Source organism: Silurus aristotelis (genome assembly GCF_946808225.1).
Source record: "Silurus aristotelis genome assembly, chromosome: 17".
NCBI lineage: Eukaryota > Metazoa > Chordata > Actinopteri > Siluriformes > Siluridae > Silurus > Silurus aristotelis.
The window spans coordinates 11,945,886-11,972,391 of record NC_139590.1 but is presented as its reverse complement, the minus strand read 5'-3'; the positions used below and the strand labels follow the sequence as shown (position 1 = coordinate 11,972,391).

General features: G+C 38.4%; 1 protein-coding gene across 1 annotated transcript; it reads right to left on the bottom strand.

Moving 5' to 3' along the window:
• Nucleotides 1–4,555: 4,555 nt before the first annotated feature.
• Nucleotides 4,556–26,310, bottom strand: radil2a (Ras association and DIL domains 2a). Its single transcript, XM_083565624.1, has 16 exons — nt 25,652–26,310; nt 23,786–24,103; nt 23,271–23,506; nt 21,329–21,654; nt 19,205–19,876; nt 19,018–19,055; nt 18,436–18,611; nt 17,685–17,797; nt 15,233–15,452; nt 14,601–14,773; nt 10,872–11,016; nt 9,649–9,827; nt 9,195–9,558; nt 7,418–7,545; nt 6,253–6,392; nt 4,556–5,865 (listed from the first exon to the last, which is right to left on the bottom strand). Exons 1-16 carry the CDS (start codon nt 25,798–25,800, stop codon nt 5,766–5,768), a joined length of 3,477 nt encoding a protein of 1,158 aa, XP_083421750.1. The 5' UTR covers nt 25,801–26,310; the 3' UTR covers nt 4,556–5,765.
• Between the last annotated feature and the right edge of the window lie 196 nt (nt 26,311–26,506).

Genomic DNA, 26,506 nt, shown 5'->3' with positions numbered 1-26,506 from the left:
TAAGGTAAAATCTTTTTTTTGTATGTAAGTTAGTAGATATACCTTGTTGTTCTATGGGCCTTACAGTCATGGGTGTAAATTATTACAAAATATTCGCACTCTCTATTGTAAAAAAATATATGTACAGTACAGACCAAAAGTTTGGACACACCTTCTCATTCAAAGAGTTATCTTTATTTTCATGACTATGAAAATTGTAGAGTCACACTGAAGGCATCAAGGGCTATTTGACCAAGAAGGAGAGTGATGGGGTGCTGCACCAGATGACCTGGCCTCCACAGTCACCGGACCTGAACCCAATCGAGATGGTTTAGGGGTGAGCTGGACCGCAGAGTGAAGGCAAAAGGGCCAACAAGTGCCAAGCATCTCTCGGGGAACTCCTTCAAGACTGTTGGAAGACCATTTCAGGTGACTACCTCTTGAAGCTCATCAAGAGAATGCCAAGAGTGTGCAAAGCAGTAATCAAAGCAAAAGGTGGCTACTTTGAAGAACCTAGAATATGAAATTTTTCAGTTGTTTCATACTTTTTCGTTATGTATATAATTCCATATATAATTCCACAGGTGTTAATTCATAGTTTTGATGCCTTCAGTGTGAATCTACAATTTTCATAGTCATGAAAATAAAGAAAACTCTTTGAATGAGAAGGTGTGTCCAAACATTTGGTCTGTACTGTATGTATACCTAAATAATTGTATAAGTAGAAAAAAAAAAAACTCAAAAACTGCATTTAGAAACAGTTGAGTTCCCCCTTCCCTTCCTCACAGTGGTTTGACCCACTGCCTGCGTTCCCAGTTCATCTCACCTACTCTACACACACGAGGCAGGTGTGTGTCTGCGGCTCAATTAATGTTCAACTCCATTAACTAGGGTATTTTATTCACTTTAAATAAAGCGATTCTCTTTAATGTAGTTCTTTAATGCAGACTCATTCATAAATTAGTTGCGGCAAAAATGCTGATTAGCGATGTAATTTTCCATGAATCTGACTCGATTAAAATATGACTTATCTAGTTAACGTTAGCTTGTTTACAATAGATGGTTGCATAGTGCACCATGGCCGCAGGAAGTGGGGGTGCTGGGGGTGCTGCAGCACCCCCTATTGGCGAGAGAGAGATTTCTTTTTTAATGTAGGCCTATTAAAAATATTTTGCACAATTTATAAATTCCTTATGAATATTTCAGAAAATGATTTTGACACACGTAGGCTATTAAGTGTATTTTGGATTTTAATTTAATTATTTTGATTATTTTAATTTTATTGATTTTTCAAGTTCATTTGTAAAGCGCGTTTCACACGCGCGGGTGATTTTAGTTTGGCTTTCTCTGGCAGCGCGCAAACATAGCCTAAATGCCTTGCGCTTGTGGAAGATAAAATGAGCTCTTCGTACCTTTTACAACAACATGAAGATATTAGAAAAAGAGATCGGTGGTCTCTTTCCTGCTCGTGTTCCACATCCCTCTCAAAGCGCAAAGCGGTAGGCTATAACGCGTCTTTGTGTGGAAATATAAAACTGTTTTTTTTTTTTTTTTTTTTTTTTTTTTTAATGGATTCAACTTTATTATATTATGTAAGTTACCAGTATTTACTGATATTTATTTAAATGCTTTACAGGCTTTAGTGTGTTGTTTCTTTGGGTTTTTTCTTTTTATTATTATTTCAAAACAACCCCCCCAACCACCGCAACACCGCCGGTATTTGGTCCACTACCACCGCGGTGGTAAAAAAAAAAAATCGTCACAGCCCTATGTTATTTTTTTAAATGTATTCTAAATAGGCTCATAGGCTCATAGGTTTTTTTTGTAAAAAAAAAAATAATAATAATAATAATTCACAGCACCCCCTGTTCAAAATTACTTCCAGCGGCCCTGTAGTGCACTGCAACTAATGTACTAGTGCACTGCAACTAACACTGCAACTAATGTACTAGTGCACTAGTACAGACACTGCAACTAACACTGCAACTAATGTACTAGTGCACTGCAACTAACACTGCAACTAATGTACTAGTGCACTGCAACTAACACTGCAACTAATGTACTAGTGCACTAGTACAGACACTGCAACTAATGTACTTCACACATACCGCGCAGTCACTGCAACTAATGTACTAGTGCACTGCAACTAACACGCCAACGCCGTTTCCCATGCAGTGTTTTATTTGGGACGACTTGGCATAATGTTAATTTAACATTAACGGCCACATTTGGCATATTGTTTATCTGTGCATTTACTAAACGAGCACTGTTTTACGTCCGAACTGACCCCACTTTATTTTTATGTATAATCCATTTCTATTCTGTTCTTAAGTGTCTTAATTTTAAATAACATTTTTAAATTGCTCATGAGAAATTTTATATTTATTGTCGTCCACCCCCCCCACTGTTAAATGAAATTTACGCCCATGCTTACAGTGACCTGTTTGCTTTAAAATAAGTAATCTATCAACATACAATTCATTGTTAGTGTTTTTCCTTTTAGCCACCACTAGAGGGGGTCACAGATCCATCCATCCCCTTTTTTTTTTTTTTTTTTTTAAACTAAAAAGCAAGTACTAGGCTTGAACTCCAGGGTGATTTATATTTTTCCATGGAAGCGTCTGTGTGACTCTTAAATCTCATAATTGGATTTAAAGTAAAAGCTTCTCGTTCTTACATTCCGGTTTTTCCTTTACACGTCAGTGGCTTCTAGAGTTTAGACCTACCTTTTAGGTGTCATACAGGGTCTCCGTTGGTCACAATATCAACAGCAAATGTGTTTCCTATTGGATGCTAGATTTTTATTTTGTTACCAAAATACATTTTTTGTTTTTATTTTTACATTGTTAAAAATAAAAATAATTAGTGTACAGTGTTAAGCATGCGCTTTAGAAAGTTAATTTTGTAAACTATTGTTGCAACTTGTGCCCTCAAAAGCACCATTTTATCCTTCAGACAATAGACATTGCAAAACCCCAGTGCAAAACCAGGCTTAAATTACAGTTCAGTGGTCTAAATGAGCAGGATTCAGTTTATAACACTGACAGAATGACTTGCATGACTGCGTTTAGGTCTGGCCTGTATCTCTGCCATAAACTTGAAGTACCAGTTCAGCAGCTATTCACTCAAACACTAAGAGAATGTGACATTCTTTTAAACCTAGCATAACGTATAATATAATCATAATATAAACCTAATAATCTCATACTTTCACTCAAATTTAAGATGTTTTTAACACCGTGTAACTTTATGTGCCTCAAGGAAGTTATGGCAAGTAGATTATTTTATCTAAATTTGCAGGAACAAATATTATTTAGATGACAGTTTTACTTACACACCAACATGCACTTTATGCTTAATTATATTGATGATATTATCATACTAGTGTAAAATACAGGTGATAAATTTGATTGCAAAATCAAATAAAATAAACTATCCATTTAACAGAACAAGATGGATATAATTAACTTTTAAGGAATCATTTCTTTTGCATTTTCAATGCTGTTTAAAATCATTTAGAGATGAAAATCAATAATATTAGTTATGCTACAAATAAACAGTGACATAATTCTTTTAGGATCAGGGTCACAGCGGTTCCTAAGTCCATTACAACGTTCCATGCCAGAGGTCAGAGGAACTCAAAGGACGAAACCAGAGCACCCAAAAGAAACTCAAGCAGGAGATATGGGGAAAACATATAAAACTTAGTATAGACAGTAGTTCTTTATAAGCATTTAACCAGAGAGCCTGAATCTTTGAGCTAATAATGAAAACATCAATTTACTAATTTAAAAAAAGTAAATATAGATTAAATTTTCTGTTTCCTCCAATGGGTGTCAGGCTGCTTCCATTGTGTTGGACTTTTTATTGTCTGTATACTGCCTGAGTTTTTACTATCATCTGGAAATATTACTTATGGATGGATCATAAACTGTGGTGGTGTTAATGGAACTAAAATGCAAGTGTCTGACAGTCACTAAAAATGGAGGTTTTAAACACTGTTTAAATAGTATAGGCTAATCTAATAATTTACTCTAATCTGATGTCTTAGAGTACACTGATATAAACTACAAACCATCAGCTTGCTGATACCCATGAGGCAGCCATTAAACAGAAAGCCTGTATAATCGCCATCTCAGAGCATTCTGCAGAAGTGTGGTACGTTAGTCACGTGGTGTAACGGGAGCTTAAAGCTGTGAGTGATGCGGTGGAAACCACAAGGTTCTATAAATGGTACAGCATAGGGAGACACACCCTTGGCACACTTCTTCTCCAAATCTCCACTGGAAAGGCACAAGGCTGTAATCCTCTTTCATGCTCCTACAGTGGAGCATAACTTTATTTCTCTCTAATTCGTGAACCATCTCGGGGCTAAATAGGTTCAGCAGAGCTGGGTGTTTTCTCCAGGAGTGCTCTTTTTCAAAAATGTAAACATACCATAAAGTTGAAAATGATAGCCTGAAATGGTTAGAATTGTATTCCAAGACTCTAATGGCGTTTCTGACTTCATGAACTACATAGCAGATGTAAATGTAAATCAAGACATCTTTTTTATATATAATATATATTCAAGCACTTTAAAAACAAGCAATAATTATTTTACATGTACATTTTACATAGAATAAAAAAAGAACATAAATATCACAAATTCTTTCATATCAATAATGCTGATTTTAACACTGTTCCTCTGGCACTGAAAAAAAAAAATACTAATAAATGAATCACATAATGCTCATTAATGTCTGCTGTGAAACAGACAAGACTGGTACATGGAAAAGGGATCCATGGCTTTAAGCAAATTCAATAGAAATACTTTGCTCTGACCAGAACAATTTAAAAGCAGCACTTGGTACAAGCCAGACTTTGGCTTACATATACTAAACATAACATTCTTTTTCATTGATTTCATTATCATTTCATTACTATAATATTATGTATATTTGTCTGCATAGGTAGGATACGTGTTTTGGTAACTGATAAAAAAAATAAAATAAAAATGTATAAAAAAGCATGCAAACATCAGGATAAAATCTCAGCATACAGAACCATTTTCAGGCCAAACTGAAACTTGACGCATTTAATGAAGAACCTCACTACACTGGTTTTAAATTATTTGGTATACAGATGCATCTACACAAATCAGGCATAACATGTGGCCACCTGCCTTATATTGTGTTGGACCATTTTTGCTGCCAAAACGGTCCTGGCCCATCAAGCTTTAACAGCCTTAACATTTTGAACAATGTGAGCTACAGGAGCTCGTCTGTTGGATCGGACCCACACTGGCCAGCCTTCACTCCCCACGTGCATCAATGACCCTTGGCCGCCCATGACCATGTCACCGGTTCACCACTGTTCCTTCCTCTGACCACTTTTTGAAGATTTTGACCACTGCAGCCCGGGAACACAGCACAACTCCTTACGCTTGCCCATTTTCCCTGCCTTTAACACATCATCTTTGAGGACAAAATGACTAATGATGAAGAGATGATCAGCATTATTCACTTCACCTGTCAGTGGTCATAAAGTTATGCCTGATTGGTGTAAGTAGAAATGATCAAAAATACAAATGACGTCCAAATAAAAAAACTGTCTTATAAATATTGTATTTACTATGCCTGTATTTACTATGACTGTATTAACATACTCCCAGTAAAACTGGTTTAAAAACCAAAGCAGCTTGGAAAATAAATTACGTGTGTGATTTTGGTGCTAGAAGAAACAAAAAGTCCAAGAATTTGTTCTGAAAACCATCAGTGGAAACAGGATTTTCTTCTCCCACTGATTTAGCATCTGGTGCTGGCAATTCTGCCACTGCTGCTGACTTCACTTTTGGCTACTAGCAACCGGAGAGAATCTCCTGAATTTCGGATGATCTCCCTGCCACTAGGAAAAAAAAAACAGATACAGAGGATGAGTGTTATTTTACTGCATGGAAACTAGGCATTAGGAACTGCTTCATAAAATAGTGAAACCTCAAACTGAAATCTTTGTAGCTTCTATTTTTGATTCATTTCAATTTGACAAGAATGGCTGAAATTCTTGCTTGTTATATTGATATTATTATGGAATTTTTTTTAATCACTTTTGGTGACCTGCTTTCTGCAACTTACTTTGTGTTTCCTGTCTATTACCTGGTGTCTTGCTTTCCAGGCTTATTATCTTCCTGATTAAACATGCCAATGCAAAAATTACATTCGATATAACAACTTTTGTGAAGATGCTTCCAATAAACAGTGTTGGCTGCGTAAGTAAGTGCGAGAATATACTTACACCCGGTAGTCCATGCCTACAAGACTGACTCCGTTCACAGCCAGGATACGATCACCAAGCCTGAGCTTCTGGCACTGATCAGCTGGCGAGCCTGGCACCACTGACTTTATGTAGATCCCATTTATTCCCAGTGGAGATTTCTAAAGTTGGATGACACACAACATAGGCGCAAACAAATTAAACAAGAGTCATCAGCAGGTCATATCGTTGTCTCCAATATATTGCATGTATCACCAAATGACTGGACATTCTGCGAACAGCAGGGGACCCCCTCACTAAATCAAGATCGAACATTAGTAATTTCAAAAGATTCTTGGCAAGGCCGAAACAAAGCCATTTACCTCCTGTTGAGCAATTTCCTCTAAAGCCTGGCCCCCACCACACACCTCTAAGCAATACTCCTGCATGAGCTATCTCAAACAGAGTGAGTAACCTAAACAATGTATCCCTATAGATTCATACATATGAGACCATTATAGCAACCGAATGGAGACAGCAATTAGTTTTAAGCAAAACAGCTGCTGAACAGCCAAGATTTACACAGAGTTGCTCAGAATTCAAAGACTCAGATATTTAATTATTGTGTTGCCAGGGGGTCTCCATCATCAGATTACTTATCCTTTATTTAAAAAAATTATACCAAAAACATAACATAGGTGATCAAAGGGCAGCAAAGTTAGTTATAAAGTATTAATGACATGAAGGTAATTAGATAATAGGATATTTATGATTTCAGGGCTACACATGGTAGCAGGCCATAAAAAGATCTTATTACAGTAAGATTATGCTGCTAGGATATCAAATCTGTTTTTGAAAAATGAATAAAAGTTTCAGCTATAAGCAATGATTTATAACCACATTCCCAATGCCAAAATTTTAAATTATAAAAGGAAATCAGACAATTTAGTACATTTTAGATGTATTAAGACAAACCAGAATCCAGACATTAGCATACAGAAGGTACGCTTTAGTGCAGGAGTATTCAGTAGAAATCTGTAATGCAGTCATTTTCATGCACATTTTTAAGGATTTTTTTATTTTAGTTGTCCCTATTGTGTCTTTGCTCCTTCTCATAGCAACCGAACTTATAGAGTAAAAGATATAACAATTGCCAAATAGGATGGGTTTTAAGAAGACAGAACAGGAAAACGTTTTTTTTCCTCACCAGTCCATCCACCATTGCTAGGCCAAGGCCACGAGGTCCTCTTGCCACTTCTACTGTGAACACTTCATCTCGGTTGTTGTCCTCTTCTATTGCTTTCATTCCATCTCCATTTCTTCTAAGAACATCCTCTACAAAATAGCACAATCACAAATAGGTACATTACAGTTCTTTCATGTGTTTTAATGTTTAACTAGCAATGCATCAGCTGTAATTTGTTTCAGCTGTCTTGATGTAAACCCTTTGATTAAAAAAAGACAGCCTTTAATTTTCTGTCAAGAGACTGGAATGAGGTGACGTCATTACATTAAGCTCATAGCTTCATTTTCATTTTATTGGAAGTATTCTTTGTTAAATTTGTTAATTTGTGTTAAAAGTTGCTAATATACAAAATGTTAGATCGGTTCAAAAGTCATAAAAAAATTCAAATCAATGATCACATGCTCACAACATAAGAGCATGAAACTGCTCTTTCTCTGGATGCTCTCCTGTGCATCTGACGTACCTCCCCCATCACAGCACAACCACAGCAGCAACAGTAACACCCCACCTCCTAAAACCTTTCAGACCCCGGACCAGGACCCCAAACAATGGCTGTCCCGATTAAGATTCCACCCAGCAACTCGACTGTAAATTCCCATGACGCTTCATCCACTGCTCTTTTCTCTCCTGACATCACCACCTCTCTGTAGATCTTACTTCAGATTATAAGATTAACCCAACTACCAAAATAGCTTTAACGTGTTAAGAAATCACTGGTGCTAAACAGGTACCTATGTTTAGTTTAAGGAATCAAGAGTCAGTCTACAAGTAAATAAGTAAATAGATTATTAACTTGTTTATTCATATCTATATATTTGAGGTAACTAGCACAATAAATAATAAACCTAATTAGTGCTGATAAAGTCTGAACAATAATTATTTTTGAAAGTTTACAGACACATACTTCCTCCATCAGATTTTAGAGCTTAAACCTCAGAGCTTAAACTGCTCATGAGAATGCATCCACAGACATGAAATGCTTAAATGTGTGTTGTGGAAATGGCCTATAATTTTCAGGTTTTTATGACCTACTGGAAAAACCTAAGTTTTATTGAAACGCCAAGCACACAGAAAGGAACAATTCTGACTTATCTATTAAATATATCACCTCTTTTTAAAAATTTTATTACAAGAACACCTGTGCCACATGTACCGATTCCATATGCCAAGGCTTGTTGTGCACACTATTGGTCCTAATGTGATGGAATGCACTAAATCAAAGAGGTGGAGAAGCCCAACCCATGATGACAGGAGCTAATTAGGCTCATTCCTCATGCCTTCCTCTTTGCCTTTTCAAAAATAACACCAATCAGAGCCAGTTCATACAAAACTCCACATTTGCATCCACCCCCCACATCTCTGCGTGACCTCACCACTCTGGCTGCCAAAAACAATAGACCTGGGGAGGAGATGGCCCATCCTTTGAACTTGAAGCACACCCCACCGAGAGAACATGCCTCACGCATTCTCTTTCCAGTCCAGCTTGTTATCCATAGAGAAGTGTGCCGAGAGGAATGTTGAAGAAACCATTCCTTAAGTCGTTTATATAAATTGTTCACCCAGCAGAGGGCTGAGGTCAAGTGCTTGCTCATGGTTTCTTGCAATAGTATTCCTGTCCTCATTGTGTAGATCATAGATTTAAGAAATTGCTATAACTACTTGTCTTCTAACACACATAAAATTTTTCAGAGCTCTATGTATTGTATAAGTTGTGTACAGTTGCTATGAAATTGGTTACCTTTGGCGTAGTTTGTTGCTTCTTCTTGTAGACTCGCCTCAAGTTCAGAGAGCTCCAGTGCTTGGGGTGTGTTGGGTGGGGTAAGTAAGCAGGACGGGTCCAAGGCCAGACTCTTGTGTGAGCGCAGGTCTGTTTCCCCAGGCAGGCTGTTTTGGAGCTCCAGGCTTTTTAGCTTTTGAGATAAGTGTGCTTTATAAGAACCTAGAGCATTGTGTAAGCCCCTGAGCTGAGAAGGTGAGGCAGACTCTGATATAAAACCACATTGAGTGATTGGACTGGTGGCTTTGGTAGACCCGTGGCACTCCACTTCTGAGCTGAATGGGGAATTTATCTGTGTAGCTTTCATCGGGTCATTGCTGTTGTCCTAGTTTAATGGAGAAAATGTAAAAAGCACGTTAATTACAGGCCACATCCCAGCGTGAAATTTATAAAAAGCTTGAAGAGTAGGCGGTACCTGCACTGAATGTAGTTCATTTGGTGTTTGGTTAATAGATTGGCTGTGGATAAACTCCTGCAGGCTCTTAAGATGAGACAAGAAAGCAGGCTCTTTGATAGTCTTCCCCAGTTCCAAGTGAAAGTTGCTGTTGGGCAGGATGAGTGGAGGATGATTGTCAAAGCTCTCCAGAATTTCAGCTAGAAATGAAGATTATAAATAATAAAGGATCAGGATAAGTGCTAACAATAATCAATTATGTATTAACTTATAATGATTGCATTACACAATAAAATATGTAATTGGCATAAGGTATCGAGTCTTAGCTAAACTGGAGTTTTTGTTGCTTCCTAGGCTTTTATGACTTTTTCTGAAGATGATTACATGTTCGTACACAAGGGACAAGAAAAACAAATATGGAAAATGAGCAGTTTCTCTAATATACATAAATACCAGTGGAGTACTGCTCTGAGAGGTACTCTGGGACATCAGCAATGTGCCACCCCAAAAGACAATGACAGAGTTAGCTTATCAGGCACCCAATTGAAAGAAAAATCACATAGTACAAAGAGTGACTAAGTAAAACACAAGAGAAACAGGACCTTGTCCGTTGGCACTTAGCATTCTAGACCACATTGGCACAGGTGTGTGTGTTTGCGTGTGTCAAGTCAATAAACTTTTATTGTCATTTCAACCATATAGCTGACGCAGCAACGTTTCTCCAGAACCCTGGTGCTACATAAAACAGCACAGAGCTACATCACACAGAGCTGCATAACAGAACACAGAGCTAAGGACTAAAATAAGTTGTCCTATCGTATGCAACCTAGTGCAAACATTGCAAGACAAAAAGCAGTGCAAACAGACAATACGAGACAGTGTAGGACAGATACACTAAACACAAAACATATGTTATACAGTACAATGGACAAAAAGAGAACTATAAACGTATAAAACGTATAAAAGTGTGTACTTGTAAACCTAAACACAATATTGTGCAAAACAGCAGGAGCAGCAATCGAGGGGTGTGAAAAATAGCATGTAAACAGATATAATATAATTATATGATAATATGGGTGGTGCTGTAGACATTAATGTGTATGAATTGAAATGATTATTGAGTGTGTGTTGGAGTTTAGGTTTGTAACAGTTCAGTAACACACAGTTAAGTGAGTTTGTATGAGTTTCAGTTCAGTTTAGTTCTCTGTGTGTGTGTGTGTGTGTGTGTGTGTTGTTGGACTCACAGGTTTGGAGTGCAGATTCTGCTTCCTCTGGGGAGGGGGACCAGCTTAAGGGGCAGGCCTTGCTTGAGTTGTACTCTCTCAGCATATGGTGAAGTTGCGCTGGATTAAGGTGAGGGAACTCAGTTCTAAGAGACACCCAAGAGGTCTACATACAGACATACATGAAGATGAAGAATGTGAAATTAAGAACAATGCTTTAGAAAGCATTCAACCCATTTTATTTACCACCCTCTCCTTCTCCCAATGTTCTATTGCTTATCTGCAATCACCCAAACATTTTTCTTTGCCATATACAACTCGCACAAAGACACAAAACAAATTGAGGTCACAAAGTTTTAGGGAGTGTTCAGAGGTCTGTGCTGAATAAAAACAGACAGGGTGATGACTGGGGCACAATTCTGTGAGGAGAAGTTGCCTCAACATGCCAACTCATCAGAGGTCTCTTGAGGAAAAAACTCCCTATAACTAATGCCAGTCAGCAGACAGAAGGGAGACTGTTGTGAAGAAGCTTTAATCATGTGCTCTAATTGTAGATAAATAATTGAGTACCTACATTTTCAGATGAACGTAAATGGTAAGTACTTATACCTGACAGCCTAAGTAACTAATAAATTCATAGATGGTATTTTCCTTTGTCTGTTTTAGGAGCAACTATGTGTTTAATTTTATATGCTGTTTAGGGTCCGTTTAGGACTGAGATTTGTGTATGTTGAGAATGTTGTAATTTCTAATATATAGAGTTTAAACAGCAGAAGAACGAAGAGGAGCTTTGTCTAAATCTCAGCAAATCGTTGCTAAAGAGTGGCAACGGATGGCAGGTTTAGAAAAGCAGATGGGAAAATGGTGAAGTGTAAGTAGTAGAGCAGATTGCTGGATTACAGGCAAACCACAAAATGCCCAAGCTACATGGGTGGAACACTTAAAGTCAACCTCCTAGCAACTGGCCCACTCAACTGTTTTTTTTTCTGAGCTCAGCAAGTCAGCTTCTGCTGATATGCAATACTGGGTTATGTTCAGTGACATGTGAGATGGCATAGATCAACCTGCAAATGTAGTCTTGCGCTAAACATTAACAGGTTATGTCAGGTGTTAAATGAGTACAAAAGGTTCAGGCCAGCATCATTCATGAATTTGTAACATAATTGTTTTTTTTTTTAGACATTCCACCCAGATTCATGCCCTAAGGCCGTAAAACAAAATCTAAAGAGCTTAAATGTCAGGACACGATTAGTCATTTGTTTTTTTTTTTACATACAGTACACAAGAGTCGAGGTCAATCACATTATGAGCTCATTTCTTTCCCCACCCTGGCACCTCACTGCCATCACTTCCTTATAGAAAATAAAGCAATCTGACAACCCCTGTAAATCTGTTATAGCACGGATGTGTCCTGGTGACACACTGTAACTTTTGTGTGGTCCTTTAAAACATGATCACTTCCTAAAATTCTTGAACACACTTACAAAAGAAACAGGTTTAAACTAAATCACGTCACTGTTATATGTTAGTGTCTGTAAAGTATTTAATTCAGGTGTTGTTTCACCACGTCAGTGTTCTTTCCGATCTGTTTTCACAACAGAGAAACGAATAAATTAGCTGCATGAGCAATATTTAATTGCATCACTCGCATCGAATTTTCCCAAGCCTTTATGAGAAACTACACAAACAACATGCCACGGCACGCCTTCTAGAGTATCAGTCAGATGACATCAATACATTCTCGTCTTAGCTTTGCCATTTTTATTGTCATATGAGTAGTGTTCAGAGTGTGTTTCAGTCATAAGAAAATAAGTACAGTGAGGAAAATAAGTATTTGAACACGCTGCTATTTTGCAAGTTCTCCCACTTAAAAATCATGAAGGGGTCTGAAATTGTCATCGTAGGTGCATGTCCACTGTGAGAGACATAATCTAAAAAAAAAAATCCAGAAATCACAATGTATAATTTTTTAACTATTTATTTGTATGATACAGCTGCAAATAAGTATTTGAACACCTGTCTATTAGCTAGAATTCTGACCCTCAAAGACCTGTTAGTCTGCCTTTAAAATGTCCACCTCCACTACATTTATTATCCTAAATTAGATGCACCTGTTTGAGGTCGTTAGCTGCATAAAGACACCCGTCCACCCCATACAATCAGTAAGAATCCAACTACTAACATGGCCAAGACCAAAGAGCTGTCCAAAGACACTAGAAACAAAATTGTACACCTCCACAAGGCTGGAAAGGGCTACGGGGAAATTGCCAAGCAGCTTGGTGAAAAAAGGTCCACTGTTGGAGCAATCATTAGAAAATGGAAGAAGCTAAACATGACTGTCAATCTCCCTCGGACAGGGGCTCCATGCAAGATCTCACCTCATGGGGTCTCAATGATCCTAAGGAAGGTGAGAAATCAGCCCAGAACTACACGGGAGGAGCTGGTCAATGACCTGAAAAGAGCTGGGACCACTGTTTCCAAGGTTACTGTTGGTAATACACTAAGACGTCATGTTTTGAAATCATGCATGGCACGGAAGGTTCCCCTGCTTAAACCAGCACATGTCCAGGCACGTCTTAAGTTTGCCAGTGACCATTTGGACGATCCAGAGGAGTCATGGGAGAAAGTCATGTGGTCAGATGAGCCCAAAATAGAACTTTTGGGTCATAATTCCACTAAACGTGTTTGGAGGAAGAAGAATGATGAGTACCATCCCAAGAACACCATCCCTACTGTGAAGCATGGGGGTGGTAGCATCATGCTTTGGGGGTGTTTTTCTGCACATGGGACAGGGCGACTGCACTGTATTAAGGAGAGGATGACCGGGGCGATGTATTGCGAGATTTGGGGGAACAACCTCCTTCCCTCAGTTAGAGCATTGAAGATGGGTCGAGGCTGGGTCTTCCAACATGACAATGACCCGAAGCACACAGCCAGGATAACCAAGGAGTGGCTCTGTAAGAAGCATATCAAGGTTCTGGCGTGGCCTAGCCAGTCTCCAGACCTAAACCCAATAGAGAATCTTTGGAGGGAGCTCAAACTCCGTGTTTCTCAGCGACAGGCCAGAAATAGAGAAGATCTGTGTGGAGGAGTGGGCCAAAATCCCTCCTGCAGTGTGTGCAAACCTGGTGAAAAACTACAGGAAACGTTTGACCTCTGTAATTGCAAACAAAGGCTCCTGTACCAAATATTAACACTGACTTTCTCAGGTGTTCAAATACTTATTTGCAGCTGTATCATACAAATAAATAGTTTAAAAATCATACATTGTGATTTCTGGATTTTTTTTTTTAGATTATGTCTCTCACAGTGGACATGCACCTACAATGACAATTTCAGACCCCTCCATGATTTCTAAGTGGGAGAACTTGCAAAATAGCAGGGTGTTCAAATACTTATTTTCCACACTGTATGTATAAACTTTGTTATCAGATTTAACCACACCATTATGTCATACTATGACTCAAACCATAAATGAGTCACTTCGTTGGTGCTACATGGTCAGTGAAGCATGTGACTATCTTTGTATATACAAGACACAAGACTCAAGAGGTTTGTACTAGTGATTATAAAATCTACTTGAAGTAGGGTTCCTAAAATATGATTAGTGGCCAACTACTAACAAGCAGACATTTTAAGTAAATTTTCATATTATTTATAAATTTAAATCGCATGGACTAGAGCATTTATGGTTCATTTAGGTGAAACCTAAATTCTACCTATTTTTACCCAAAGTGCATGAGTTCTGACCTGTAGTAAATTCTCCTTAGGGGTGGCCAGCAGGTTGACTGCTGAGGACAGCTTTTGGAAGAACTCTGCTGCCAGGTCGCCCAATCCAATACTTTGGGTCCAGTCCAACAACAAATCTAGGTTGGCTCGGATCTGTACTCCTCTGGACCACTGGTAAAATCCACCTCCTGAACCTTTAAAAAGATCCAAATTTACATATAAATACTTTTCACTGGATCACTGTTTATTTTGACACTAGTCAGTTGGTTATGTCTCTTCATTCACTTCCACTTTTCAACTATTATCATTTTACTTAGTCATTACTTATTGTTTTTCCTCATTACTTTCTCTAATTATTTACATGTTGTATGATTATATGTGTCCTTGTAAATGCATGTGCCTGATACTGCTATAAAAAGAATTGTCACCTCGGGGATCAGTAAAGCATGCTTGTACAAACACTCACACACTTACGCGCTTATTTATGCTGAAACAATTAGCATCAATAAACCCTAAAATACACAGTCAAAACTCAAAATTTATCATTTGCCTCAATGTTGTACCTAAAATCTTAAAATACCTAGCTATTACCGATTAGTCTTATGACAGTCTATAACAGACTATAACAATGTTGTGCACTAGACAGAGCTCACCTCTTTCCATTAAAATGTTGAAGAGTGAAGCATTGGTGAAGAAGAACAGATAGGCCATGAGCTGTGAGGATATCTCTGAGTGCACCTCAAAGGTGTTGAGCAGCTGTAAAGCCTCCTTAAGGACATCCAGGACATTGCTGACACCGACAGGCATGTGCAACTGTGCATTCTCAGAGAAAGGGTTACTGTCGAGCAATCCAGGTAACACTGAATACAATCTCTGCAAAAATACAAGAGAACAGAGGATACAGTTTCATGCTGTATAACATCTGGTATATTATCTAGTAATGTGGAGCATCGGCCATGTAAGTCCCTGTGTACATTGTAACTAAAGAAATGAATTTATTTGCCCTGTACCTGACATTCAGTCAGAGCTGCTGCCAGAGAAAATGAAAGGATTGGGAATTTAACTAAAGAACTCCAATGTTACAGTCAAACAACAGCATACAAACAATCGAAAAAAATAACTGTACTAAAACTGAATGTACCAGATAATTCTATATCACAATTCTCAGCGGTGCAATATGATGCAAATCTACTCCAGGCATTGTATATTCTATCTTAGCCCACAGGAAACATGGCACAAGCAAGCTTCCTTTCAGAGTTCAGATTGGGGCGGCTCAGGGAAATGTCTCAGCCACGACAGCTCATTGTTAGCACCACTAAAAGTCTTGGGAGTTGACAAGATAAGATGCTACTCCCAGCCTCTTGTACATACCCCACTGACCTAATGATTACATTCACAGATAAAAGATAACAGTCATTGTAGCAAACAAAGCATACAAAGTTAATGGCAGACAAACAAATGAAACCCTAGAGGTATTTTGTTCATGCAGCAGCAAAAGTGATTGAAACTAAGTAGAATTCATATAGTTCCCATGGGAGGAAAATCTCAAAGTATACAGGAAACATGAAGGGAAGTTCTGTGTTTAAACACAGGGGGTATCGCACATAGTGGTTTGGCTTGGCCTATAACAAAACCCTTGAGTAAAAGTCTGTTTTTGAGACTTTTCTAACTCTGATCCCATTAATTTCTAAAAGTAGTGTTTTGACCTGCTGCAAAGAACACCGAAGATAGAGAGGGAAACTTAGCCTGTCTGTGACAATAACACAATAAAGCATAGTTGACAGTGTCCTAATTATCCTTTTTTTTTTTTTTTTTTTTTATACATAGCTCTGTATAAACCATCACCTCCTCTTTGATGCCAAATTTCTTTGTCTTTGTCTAAGAGCACTACAAGAGCACAACCAGTGTCTGGTTGAACGCTATCAAAATCACACTGACTCTAGATTCCTTCTGTCCCTTTAGGTATCATCCATCATAAAGCTAGACTTGACACACTACTTACATTGAGATCAAAAGAGAAGTGGGTACATTTAGGTAAATCAGCAAAAAAAAAAAAAAAAAAAAATACAAGCATGTGATATATGATGTTTTTCAACTTTTTGTAACCACTCTTACTGGTGTTATCACCAATATGAACATCTCTGACAGAAATTACTAACACTATAATATCCTGGCAGCTGGTTTATACAATATGGCCTAAGCCCAGTTTTACTCAAATTGTCTGTACACATTAAAACTACATTGAAGCAGGCCTAATTTTCCTTAGCTATATCAGTTACATTTTGTCACATTGAGGAGACCATTAACCACAAAGCACTGTAATTGTTTCCAGTTTTCTATACTGACTGTAACTCTTTTTGAGCAGGAAACAGACTCAAGCCACCGCTTTGCTTTATGTTCACAGGCCACAGCTGCTTCCCCATTAACTGAAAAGCACACGACTGATGAGCCACTCTGTCCTTCCTGTTCACTTTCACCATGTTACATGTCTCACCACTCTGGAGAGAACAGGCAGCATAGAAAAAATTTTTGCAGCCACATTTGTACTAGAGAAGGGTGCTCATGTTTTCAGCAATAAATAAAATCTTTTCCAGGAAGCATCTGTTAAGGATTGGTATTTGTGTGGCTGTATAGGCAGAACCAGACTCCATTGTCCTGTTGAAGCAAGTGTTTCTCACTACAGTGCAGGTGTGGCTGGAACATTGAACATCATGGAACTGGAGTTTGTTGTACTTTTTGTTTAGCCTGTAGGTACTGCTAAGTATGTTTAACTTTTAAACATTATAACAATATTCATTCAATACTGACAAAAGTAACCTGAGTATGAATTAATTTAATTTCTGTTTAAAATAGAATGTAATATGAAAGTGAAAGTAGAATATAGGAAATATTGTGCAATTAATTATAACCTTGAAAGTATTAAAGACAATATGCATTTGTTTTTCATTTAAAAAGATAAAATCTCACACACTTATGCAGTGTCTTGTTATCCAATCTGGCTATATGGGACGTATTGTGGTAAATGATTTAAGGTAGAATGGCAAATAGAAAGGTCTGTATGAGCATGAAAGTGATTAAGTTTTTTGTGTATGAGTGTGGGCTTACTCTTGTAAGGTGGTAGACAGTCTGCTGGAAAGTAAACATGATGACTTCTTCTAGGACAGTCATGGCCTCCTCACTGGCAGTACGTGTAGACAAGATCTGAGAATTTAACAATTCTATGAAAAGCAACATACATAGAATTAGTTTTATAGAAAAAAATTCCTACAGGTTCAGATTATAAAATGCAATATATTAAACACTTTTTAGTACCAGATTAGTGCAACAGTATCTTATCAAAATTACAACATGCATAATCAAACACTACAATTTCAGTAGAATTGTCAGTAAACGATAGTGCCATTTCACTGTTCCTTAATGCATGTGACAGTGTCCCTAGTCATGCGGTTTTATTACCAAACCAGCAGAACTCATGCTCATTTCTGTTTTAATTTAACCAATCGACTATCATGCTGGCATTCTTCTTACACCTAATATTTCTATAAAACTGCCAAAACTGAGGGCACACAATGCACATCAATAGGAAAGTATTATAAATGTTTCTACAAAATGTTTTTTAAGATAACCAGGAAGACTGTTTCAAGTAAAGCAATAAAAAAAGCAAAAAAGCATAATGGTAAAAAAGAAAATAATAAAAACTTCTCAATTGCACTGTACAATTAGAATCTGGAAGGTAAGCAAAACATGTACTTTTTAAACCCTCGAATTTATTCATGTAAAATGTATATTTTTATCTTTTTATAAAAAAAAAAAAAAAAGAGGGGTTGGTAGAATTAGGAATAGGAGGAAAAATTACCTTTATCTCGCTCTTCGTCTTGTTGTGTCCATGGGAGGAGCAGGGGCACCCCATGCTGAATGAAATGCAACAGTTCAATGGAGTTGGTCATCCATAACGCAAGTGACTGCAGACCTGGGATCAGCTCAGCCATGTTCTGCTGACAAATTGCCTCCATCTCTTGCTGTCCAGTGCCACTGCAGCATAAACAAGAAAACTATTGTACCTTCATAACACCAACTTACTGTAGACTACACAGTAAAAATCAAGATAGGTGAGTAGTAAAATACAGCCTTGATGGCGTGATAGAAGAGTGAGCTGTATATTGGGTTTGAATGCAGTAAAAAAAGGAAAAGGGTGAAGAAACAAACCCTGTGTTGCATTTAAAGAGACACAGGCGTTATTTAGTTAAAAGAAAAGACATGACCAAAAAGTCTATTTAATTTACCTGTGATGGTAAATGATTAAAACTGAAAAGTAGCTCTGTGCTAGACTGATGTATTACTGAGGCACATGCTCTAATCATATGATGAATGCAAAACAGTGGCTTAGGAAATGTGTCTCTAGCAGTGATTAAAAAGCAAAATATAAAAAAGCTCTCACTTGTCTGTCTGAAGCTCTGTAACCTCTTTTGTCCTCTCCTGCGAGAGAAAAGAAAAACAAAGCTAAAGTTTACTGTTCTATGCTGTTAATGCTATGTTATGAAACACTTACAATACAAAGCATACAAATTCCCTCTACAACATATAGTGAATTTTGAGGTTTTCTTATGCTTTATAAATTCACTCACCCACATGGCAAGCTGGATTTGATTTGCAATTTTCAACAACAGTTTACGGAGGTTTGCCATTTCCCATCTAGCAGCTGAATGCTGAATGCACATACACAGCAGGAAAGTTGGAATAAACTTGGGCTCTGGTCCTTTAGGGTTCACCATGGTGAGAATCTTTTCCAGCACCTGGTCCTCTTGGTGCAGTTCATAATTAAGAGAAAGCACCCTCTTGTCTGCATCCCTCCAGAAGGTTGGGACCCTCCTACTGGTCCTGTGCCTACTGACAGTGGAACTACTGGAATTACAAGATGAGGCTGAAGCTGGGGGAGAAAGACTGGCCATCCATGTAGGTAAGCACTGAATGTCAGATGCTGTGGGGTCCTTAAACATGAAAAGGTAATGCTGGCCCAAGCCTATTAGGTCACCTGGAAAAAGTTCAGTTTCGCCCTTCAACTGCACACCGTTGTGGGTTACAGAAGCTCCATTGAGAGGCTTTAGCAGGGTTGGAGTTCTCCTGCTACACTCAGTTTGGGTTCTGGAAACATCCAGGTGTTGCACACAGCAGTGTTGAGGGAGCACATCAGGGGCATAAAGCCCCACATCCACCTTCAGCTGTTCTCCATCTTCACCATGTCCAGGACAACAGCCAAAAACACAGCTTTTTCCACTCATCAGGTAAATCACAAAGTCCTAAAGAGAACCAGATCCAAAAGACTTTTATATAAACTTTCTGCAAAAAGCTTGAAATTATAGCCTATCTATCTATCTATCTATCTATCTATCTATCTATCTATCTATCTATCTATCTATCTATCTATCTATCTATCTATCTATCTATCTATCTATCTATCAATCACATCTTAACAACATAAATCACATAACACTGTTCATAAATGATCTCATCGTGTATTTAGTGTCCCACACTGAACTGACCTCAGTTTAAGTACTTAAGGCTACCTGCAACAAAATTACAGGTAGGAGTGTGGCTTATCCTTCTGGAATGTTAACTCTTATTTACAGTAAGATCAGCCTTCAGACAACACACACACACACACACACACACACACACACACACACACACACACACACACACACACACTAAATCATAGTATAACAAATTCAGCAAGGTCAAACATACACTTTATGGCAAGCATGAATACATGGCCAATAAGTTTTGTGTTAAAAAGTAACTCTGACCAGTTTCTCGGAGCAACACGCACCCATATCAACTCACACAAACCCACACACTGTTTTGCATACTCAGCAGCATTCACTATGAAGAACAAACAGTGCAGTGACTATTTCCTTCATCTGGAAGTAGGCTTAGCTTCAGTCTGGAAATTACAGCGCTTAACTTGCTAACAAACAAATTAATAGCAACCACATAGGTGGTTAAGTTTATAGTAAAAAGTTAATCCTGCTTTGTACTCTTTAAACAACAAAGAGGAAGTAATGGAGTAGTGGATATTGGCTTGAAGAGGGTAAAAATATGTTTGTGCAGGTGCTTTATTATTCATTCTTTGGGAAACTTGTAATCTGTTAGATCTTGGCATGACATCCAACACGTAGAGAACATTCCCTTCATGAGTTCTGCCAAAAAAAGTCAGCTTGGTTTGTGTGACTAAAAATTATGGTGGGAGCCATTGTGATTCAAGCTGAGCTTTCCATCCCAGAGAGATTGGTGAAACCCAGGAGCCCTCTATCACCTGCATTCCTTACAGATGCCTGTTGGCTTAGTTCATTCAGACATCACATGCAACATTCCCACCCTTGGTTCAGTCATACAATGAACTCAAGCTATTAGTCATTATGGTATTAATCTGCTGGTTTCTGCTATATTTTCATTACCCCCATTGCATAGTGGTTGTTTGCAGTGGCAATTAATCGGAGAAATACATTCTGCTATTCCTGAAGTCAAAAGCGCAAGAGCTTCTTTTCATATCAACCTTTTAAAGGATTTTCTAGTCAAAAGTTTAGGTCAAAATCTATAGATTGTTTTGCTGATAGAAAACATTTTTATTAATTTAGTGAGGTTCCTGCTATAGAAAAATTTACAACCTGATTTAACAAATGGATACCTCTGAAGTCAGCCATTACACATGGTACATTGTGATTTACAAAAATGTGAAAATGAAAGCTTACTTGTCTATGGCTGTAACCTTGAAGGAGCAGAAAGTAGGGAAAATCAGATGGAGGGTGGATAGAATACTGTGGAGTGTTGTCATCACTGCTCTCTGTCTCTTCCTTCTCAGTGCTGAGGCAGTGCCTGTCAAAGTCGGCCTCCTGATCCTCCTGCAGAGCCCCTGCTTTATTAACCCTACAGGCCTCCTTTCCCATGGCAGAAATGTCCATGTCGCTAAGGCTCCTCCAGATACCGACACTGTCCATATCTCCACTGCATCCATCCACAAACAGTGATGTGACTCTTGAATGTACTTTCTGAAGGTTTCGGACTTGAGCATTGAGGCCTGAAGTAAAACATAGCAGAAAGACAGGGAAAGGTTGGATCAGAGGTAGTGATTTTCCTTTCTAACACTTTGAAGCAAATCACTGAATATATTTCAGATAAATGAGAGGTTTTGGGTAGAAACCTGTCAAATATGATCAGATCTTTAAAAATCATTTTACTCTATTATTGTTGTTTGAGGAAATCCAAACAGACATTTCAGCTTGGCCAAGATTATCTGAGGAAATCAAACTAAAGCACCATTACAGCATTACTATTTTCTGAGCAGGTTTGAAGAAACTACCAACAACAATAATAATAATACCAATTTGAGTGAGAGAAGTAGAGGAAATCTATAAAAGTTCTCTTTACTTCCACCTAATATAATCCGTGTGTGAATGAGTGACTGAACAAACACAAACCCCATTCAGCTTAACCCTGGGGCCATTAAGAACCATGGAATGTTCAGAGGCTATGCTTTCACACCAAGGGTGTTATCAGCTGTGGAAGTGGGCGTCAGTACACACTGTTGTGCACAGAGCCGGTGGTGACAATCTCTGTCTCCCTGGTCCCTCCTCCACCAGGGAGCCTAAGGTCTGTGCCAAAGACAACAGGGGCAAACATTCTCCAGAGTACAGGAAACAGGAATAGGAAAGCAGACAGGTTTGTGGTGCTCAGGCAAAATGAGAATGCTCAGACTGGTTCATATGGGCCGAAATATTTAAGATATACACTGTGTCCATCTTTCCTGTTACGACTGATGAAATCGCTATTCAAGTATTCTCTGCATTCAGCAGAATTCAGTTTGTGCATACAAAAAAAAAAGAATCCATATCAAGCAATATTCACACAAATATTGCAAAAAGCATCATAAAATTATCCAGATACTTTATCAAAGTCACCATTAAAACATTAAATCTAATTAACAGAAAACAGGTACAACTGGATTTGCATATAAACCTTATTTCACACCAGAGGTAATTCTGCATGTGCATGTACAGTGCAACCGTTCTGCAACACTTTTCCTTGCATTGAACAATTATTAGGTTAAAGAGTAAACCAGTATCCAAAATGCAAATGTGTGTACTGACTATCAGACTGTTATATACATTTATTATTAACATGCAAGAATATTATTATACTATGAGAACATCTTGCCCACTTTATCCTTAGAAGCCTTTAAAACACAATGGCAGTTATAACACCATAGGCACAGTACTGTATTGCTGTTGATTCAAATACTGAGCTGACACAATTTATCATTTTTTGCTGTGTGCTGTACATCGGCCATTATTTCCCTGTCAAATAATAACAGGTGACAAATGTGGAGCAATGCAGTGAAAAATAAAACTGAATATTTAAAAAAAAAAAACTCAAGGTTAACTGAATATTTATTCATTAACTCTTACAGATATTACAATACCTAAAACAGTATGCATCAGTTGTTCAAACATTAACTAGCAGATGAGCAGTAGCAAAGAGTCTACAGATTTAAATCATACGATTGCAAGGGGGCAATAGTTGAAACTTAACCCTAAATTATTTAAATATGGTTCATGTTTAAATGGATGGATTATCTGTAGCAAAATCGTACCCTCTAACCGTAAGAAAAATCCTGAAGGCATTCTGATGGATTACCTGCAGTGATTGTATCTCTGTCTTTGGCATTGCGGTCTTCAATATTTGTTCTTTTGTGGATCTCAAACCTTCTGCAGAATCCTTCTTTGGGTTTCCAAAGGGACTGCAGTATGAGTGGCTTCTCGTTGTCACCAATGACCCGCAAGCACTCTGTCTGCCACTGGTGGACTATCCCAGTCTGCCCAATCACATCACAGAGGATATATGCATCTGGATCTTCCTTTTCAAGGCAGTATCTATGAAAGAAAACAATTCACTCATGCAAAAATCTAATATGACAAAATACCCAGTCGAAAAACTGTGCGAAAACACATTTCGTTTATTCATCTTAAATAGTATATTTTTTTAGGACAGGGGCACAATAGGTCTACAGCTTATCTTGGGCATGAAATAGGAGTACAATTTTACACAGACAGTAAACCAGGTTGAACTAGGGGTACACATGCAATGGCAAATCTACCCATAGTCACAACTTTTCTGTAATCAACAATGTATAAAAGGAAAGAAATACCTACCTCTCCAGGGCCTCTTTAACCAGCTCCCTGGCACTGGAGCGATTTGTGGCCAGCACGCTCTTATAATTAGCCCCTTGGCAGATATCACTACCAAATATTTTCAAGATCCCTGGGGCAGACAGTTGACTGGACAGCTCAGTGGGGTCATCTTTTAACTCCAGATTTCTCGCAAGGTGTCCAGGTCTGCTGTCCTGCAGAAGTGGACTCCGGTTAAACACTGTAGCCAACTTGTTGTTGTGGCGTCGGATCTTACTTCTGGCTGGCTGCCTGACACCAGCACTCTCAGCAGATCGGGTCGTGCATTCAGACGTGTTGGATCTAGAAACCCAAATGAGGCAGACGGTTACCCTTTAAGTCTTTCTACCACTATGTTCATTTCTACAGCTTCCAGGTAAAAAAAAAAAAAAAATAGCATTCCACAGACAGATTCCTTGAAACTATAAGCAGAACTTCTATCATTGAAAGAGCACTTTGTTTTCAAAGCCAGTAGTGAATAACCCTATTTCTCCCTAAATTATACGTGTACAGTACGAAACTTGGGCAAAGAGCTATATCATAAAATCTTATGTTCATGACGAGAGAAAATCAGTAGATTTGGGGGGGGGGGGAACTCACATTATATATGTCACACAAATGGAGTGTATCATGTGATAAGGAAAATATTGTGACATTTAAAAAAACCATTAGTTCGCATTATGGACACCAAAATATGCCTTGTCATATCCTCTTTCTAAGAAGTGTCCATTAGACAGTTAAAAACTCTACCTTGATATTATTGACTTGATACTTAAATCAAGCGAAATCAAAGGAAGACCGTGATTCTTATCACCTAAACACTTTCCAGCACATTGAGCACTGCTTCAATCTCATATCCAGTATAGCAATGAGTTACAGTCTCCCTATCCGGTACTATCCAGAGGAGGATGGGTTGCCTTTTGAGTGTCTCTCAAAGTGTCTATCTACTGCATAATCTAAGCAAAGTTTTCCTTGCCACCATTGCCTCTGCCTTGCTCCATAAGGATTGCCTCTGGATATGATTAAAGCTGCTTGGTGATATTGTTGATGATTGAAATGCCCATCCTGAGGCATCCTGAGGTTGCTCCAGCCCCAGTCACGTCCCACCTTATAAAGATTGTGGACCTTTAAAGAAGTAGATGCCGACCCTGCAAACATCTCAAACCATCTAGAAACGTACCAGTGCCAATTGGCGTTTTGACATTGGACCTCTTTGAGTGTTTAAAGGCTCTGGCATGGAGAAGCTGGTGTTGGATCTGTGATGATCGCAAATGTTGAGCTATTTTACGAGTTGCTCAGTAGCTCCTAGTTTTATAACCACAAATGACAGTATAAGACTGTAGATAGATCATTACTCATAATCTTACATTCCAGTACTCATGTTAGTTCTCACTCTCCAGTGTTCTGTACTGTTTAAAGACTATAATCACACTCTTTCTGGTTCCTCTAAAGGTTTCTTCCTCATAACATCTAAGGGAGTTTTTCCTTACCACAGTCACCATGGCTGCTCATCAGGGATAAATACACATCATTCATCTTCACTGTTAAATTCTGTAAAGCTGCTTTGAGACAATGTCTGTTGTGAAAAGCGCTATAGAAATAAACTTGACATGATTAAAAGTTAAATAGTTCAGAATACAAGTACATTTCTAATTCACAAGTTATTCCAGGAGGACCATGACTTCAGATTGAATTGGTTTAATTAGATGTTAAAACCTGTGTTAAAGATGTGGTCTTTGCTTTATTTAGCAGCCTAAATATCTCGGTGCTTTCTATCAGTCCGGCATTAATATGAAGATTGAACACGTATTGATATAGAGGTCTACCTTTACTTTTTAAACCATGACTTACTGTAGAGAGCCATTGCTTGGTTTCCTGCCCAACGTTGCGAGACGCTTTTTCGGGGACCGGATTAATATCCCAATAGGAAACCCGAGAGCTTGCTTGTTTAACTGATTGCTTTGCTCCTCCGAGATCATTTTCCTCGCAACTGGATCCATGTCCCACAACTGGAGTAACTTCGCAAAGCTTTTGAGGAGTAATAAATTATGAATTTGATATAAATACACAGTAAAATCCACTGGTTTGAAGATTCAGACCGCGGTGATCCGCTTTTATCGTGTTTTCCATTTCAATCAGTTCTCAATTCAAATCTTTGTATTCACAAAGTAATATTCCGTCCGCGAGAGAAAAACAATGTCCAGGAAAGAAAACACGGGCTGGTTACATCCGTGGCGTTTCTGCCAGCAGTCCGCGGAAAACTGAAGTCTCTCCGCGTGAGCGCGTAAACGTGTTCGAAAAGTAGCGTGAAGAGCGCGCGCACTCCCAGCATGACGTCATGCTCAGCGGAGGGGGCGAGTACATTCCCGGTGTAAATGAGTGTGTGTGGACATAAAGAGACGGATACATTTAAACGTCACGCGCGGTTAGTCTAAATGAAATATTAACATAGAAACACGACCGGGTTTTCAAGCAAATGGAGTGACTATACCACGGTGTCCGTTTCCATTAGTAGAATCTGGGATGTTTAGTGGAAAAGGGAAGGGTGGGGAATGGATATCCCTTGATCTGGGCGGGAAAGAATGCAACAAATGCAAAGAAATGGCAATTCTTCTTTTAATCACAGTTACGGACAAACCACATTCAATACCGAGACTGCAAATATAATTATTTAGCGTTTTTCCTCCAACAAAATCAAACAGATTT

Excerpts from the sequence above, each read along its gene's own strand:
- radil2a (XM_083565624.1), bottom strand. The coding sequence starts at position 25,800 with ATGGATCCAGTTGCGAGGAAAATGATCTCGGAGGAGCAAAGCAATCAG. Across the intron at positions 18,612-19,017 it reads ACAGAGCTTCAGACAGACAA|TGGCACTGGACAGCAAGAGA; the intron begins GTGAGAGCTTTT and ends TTTATGCTGCAG. Across the intron at positions 15,453-17,684 it reads CTGTCTACCACCTTACAAGA|AGATTGTATTCAGTGTTACC; the intron begins GTAAGCCCACAC and ends GTATTTTTGCAG.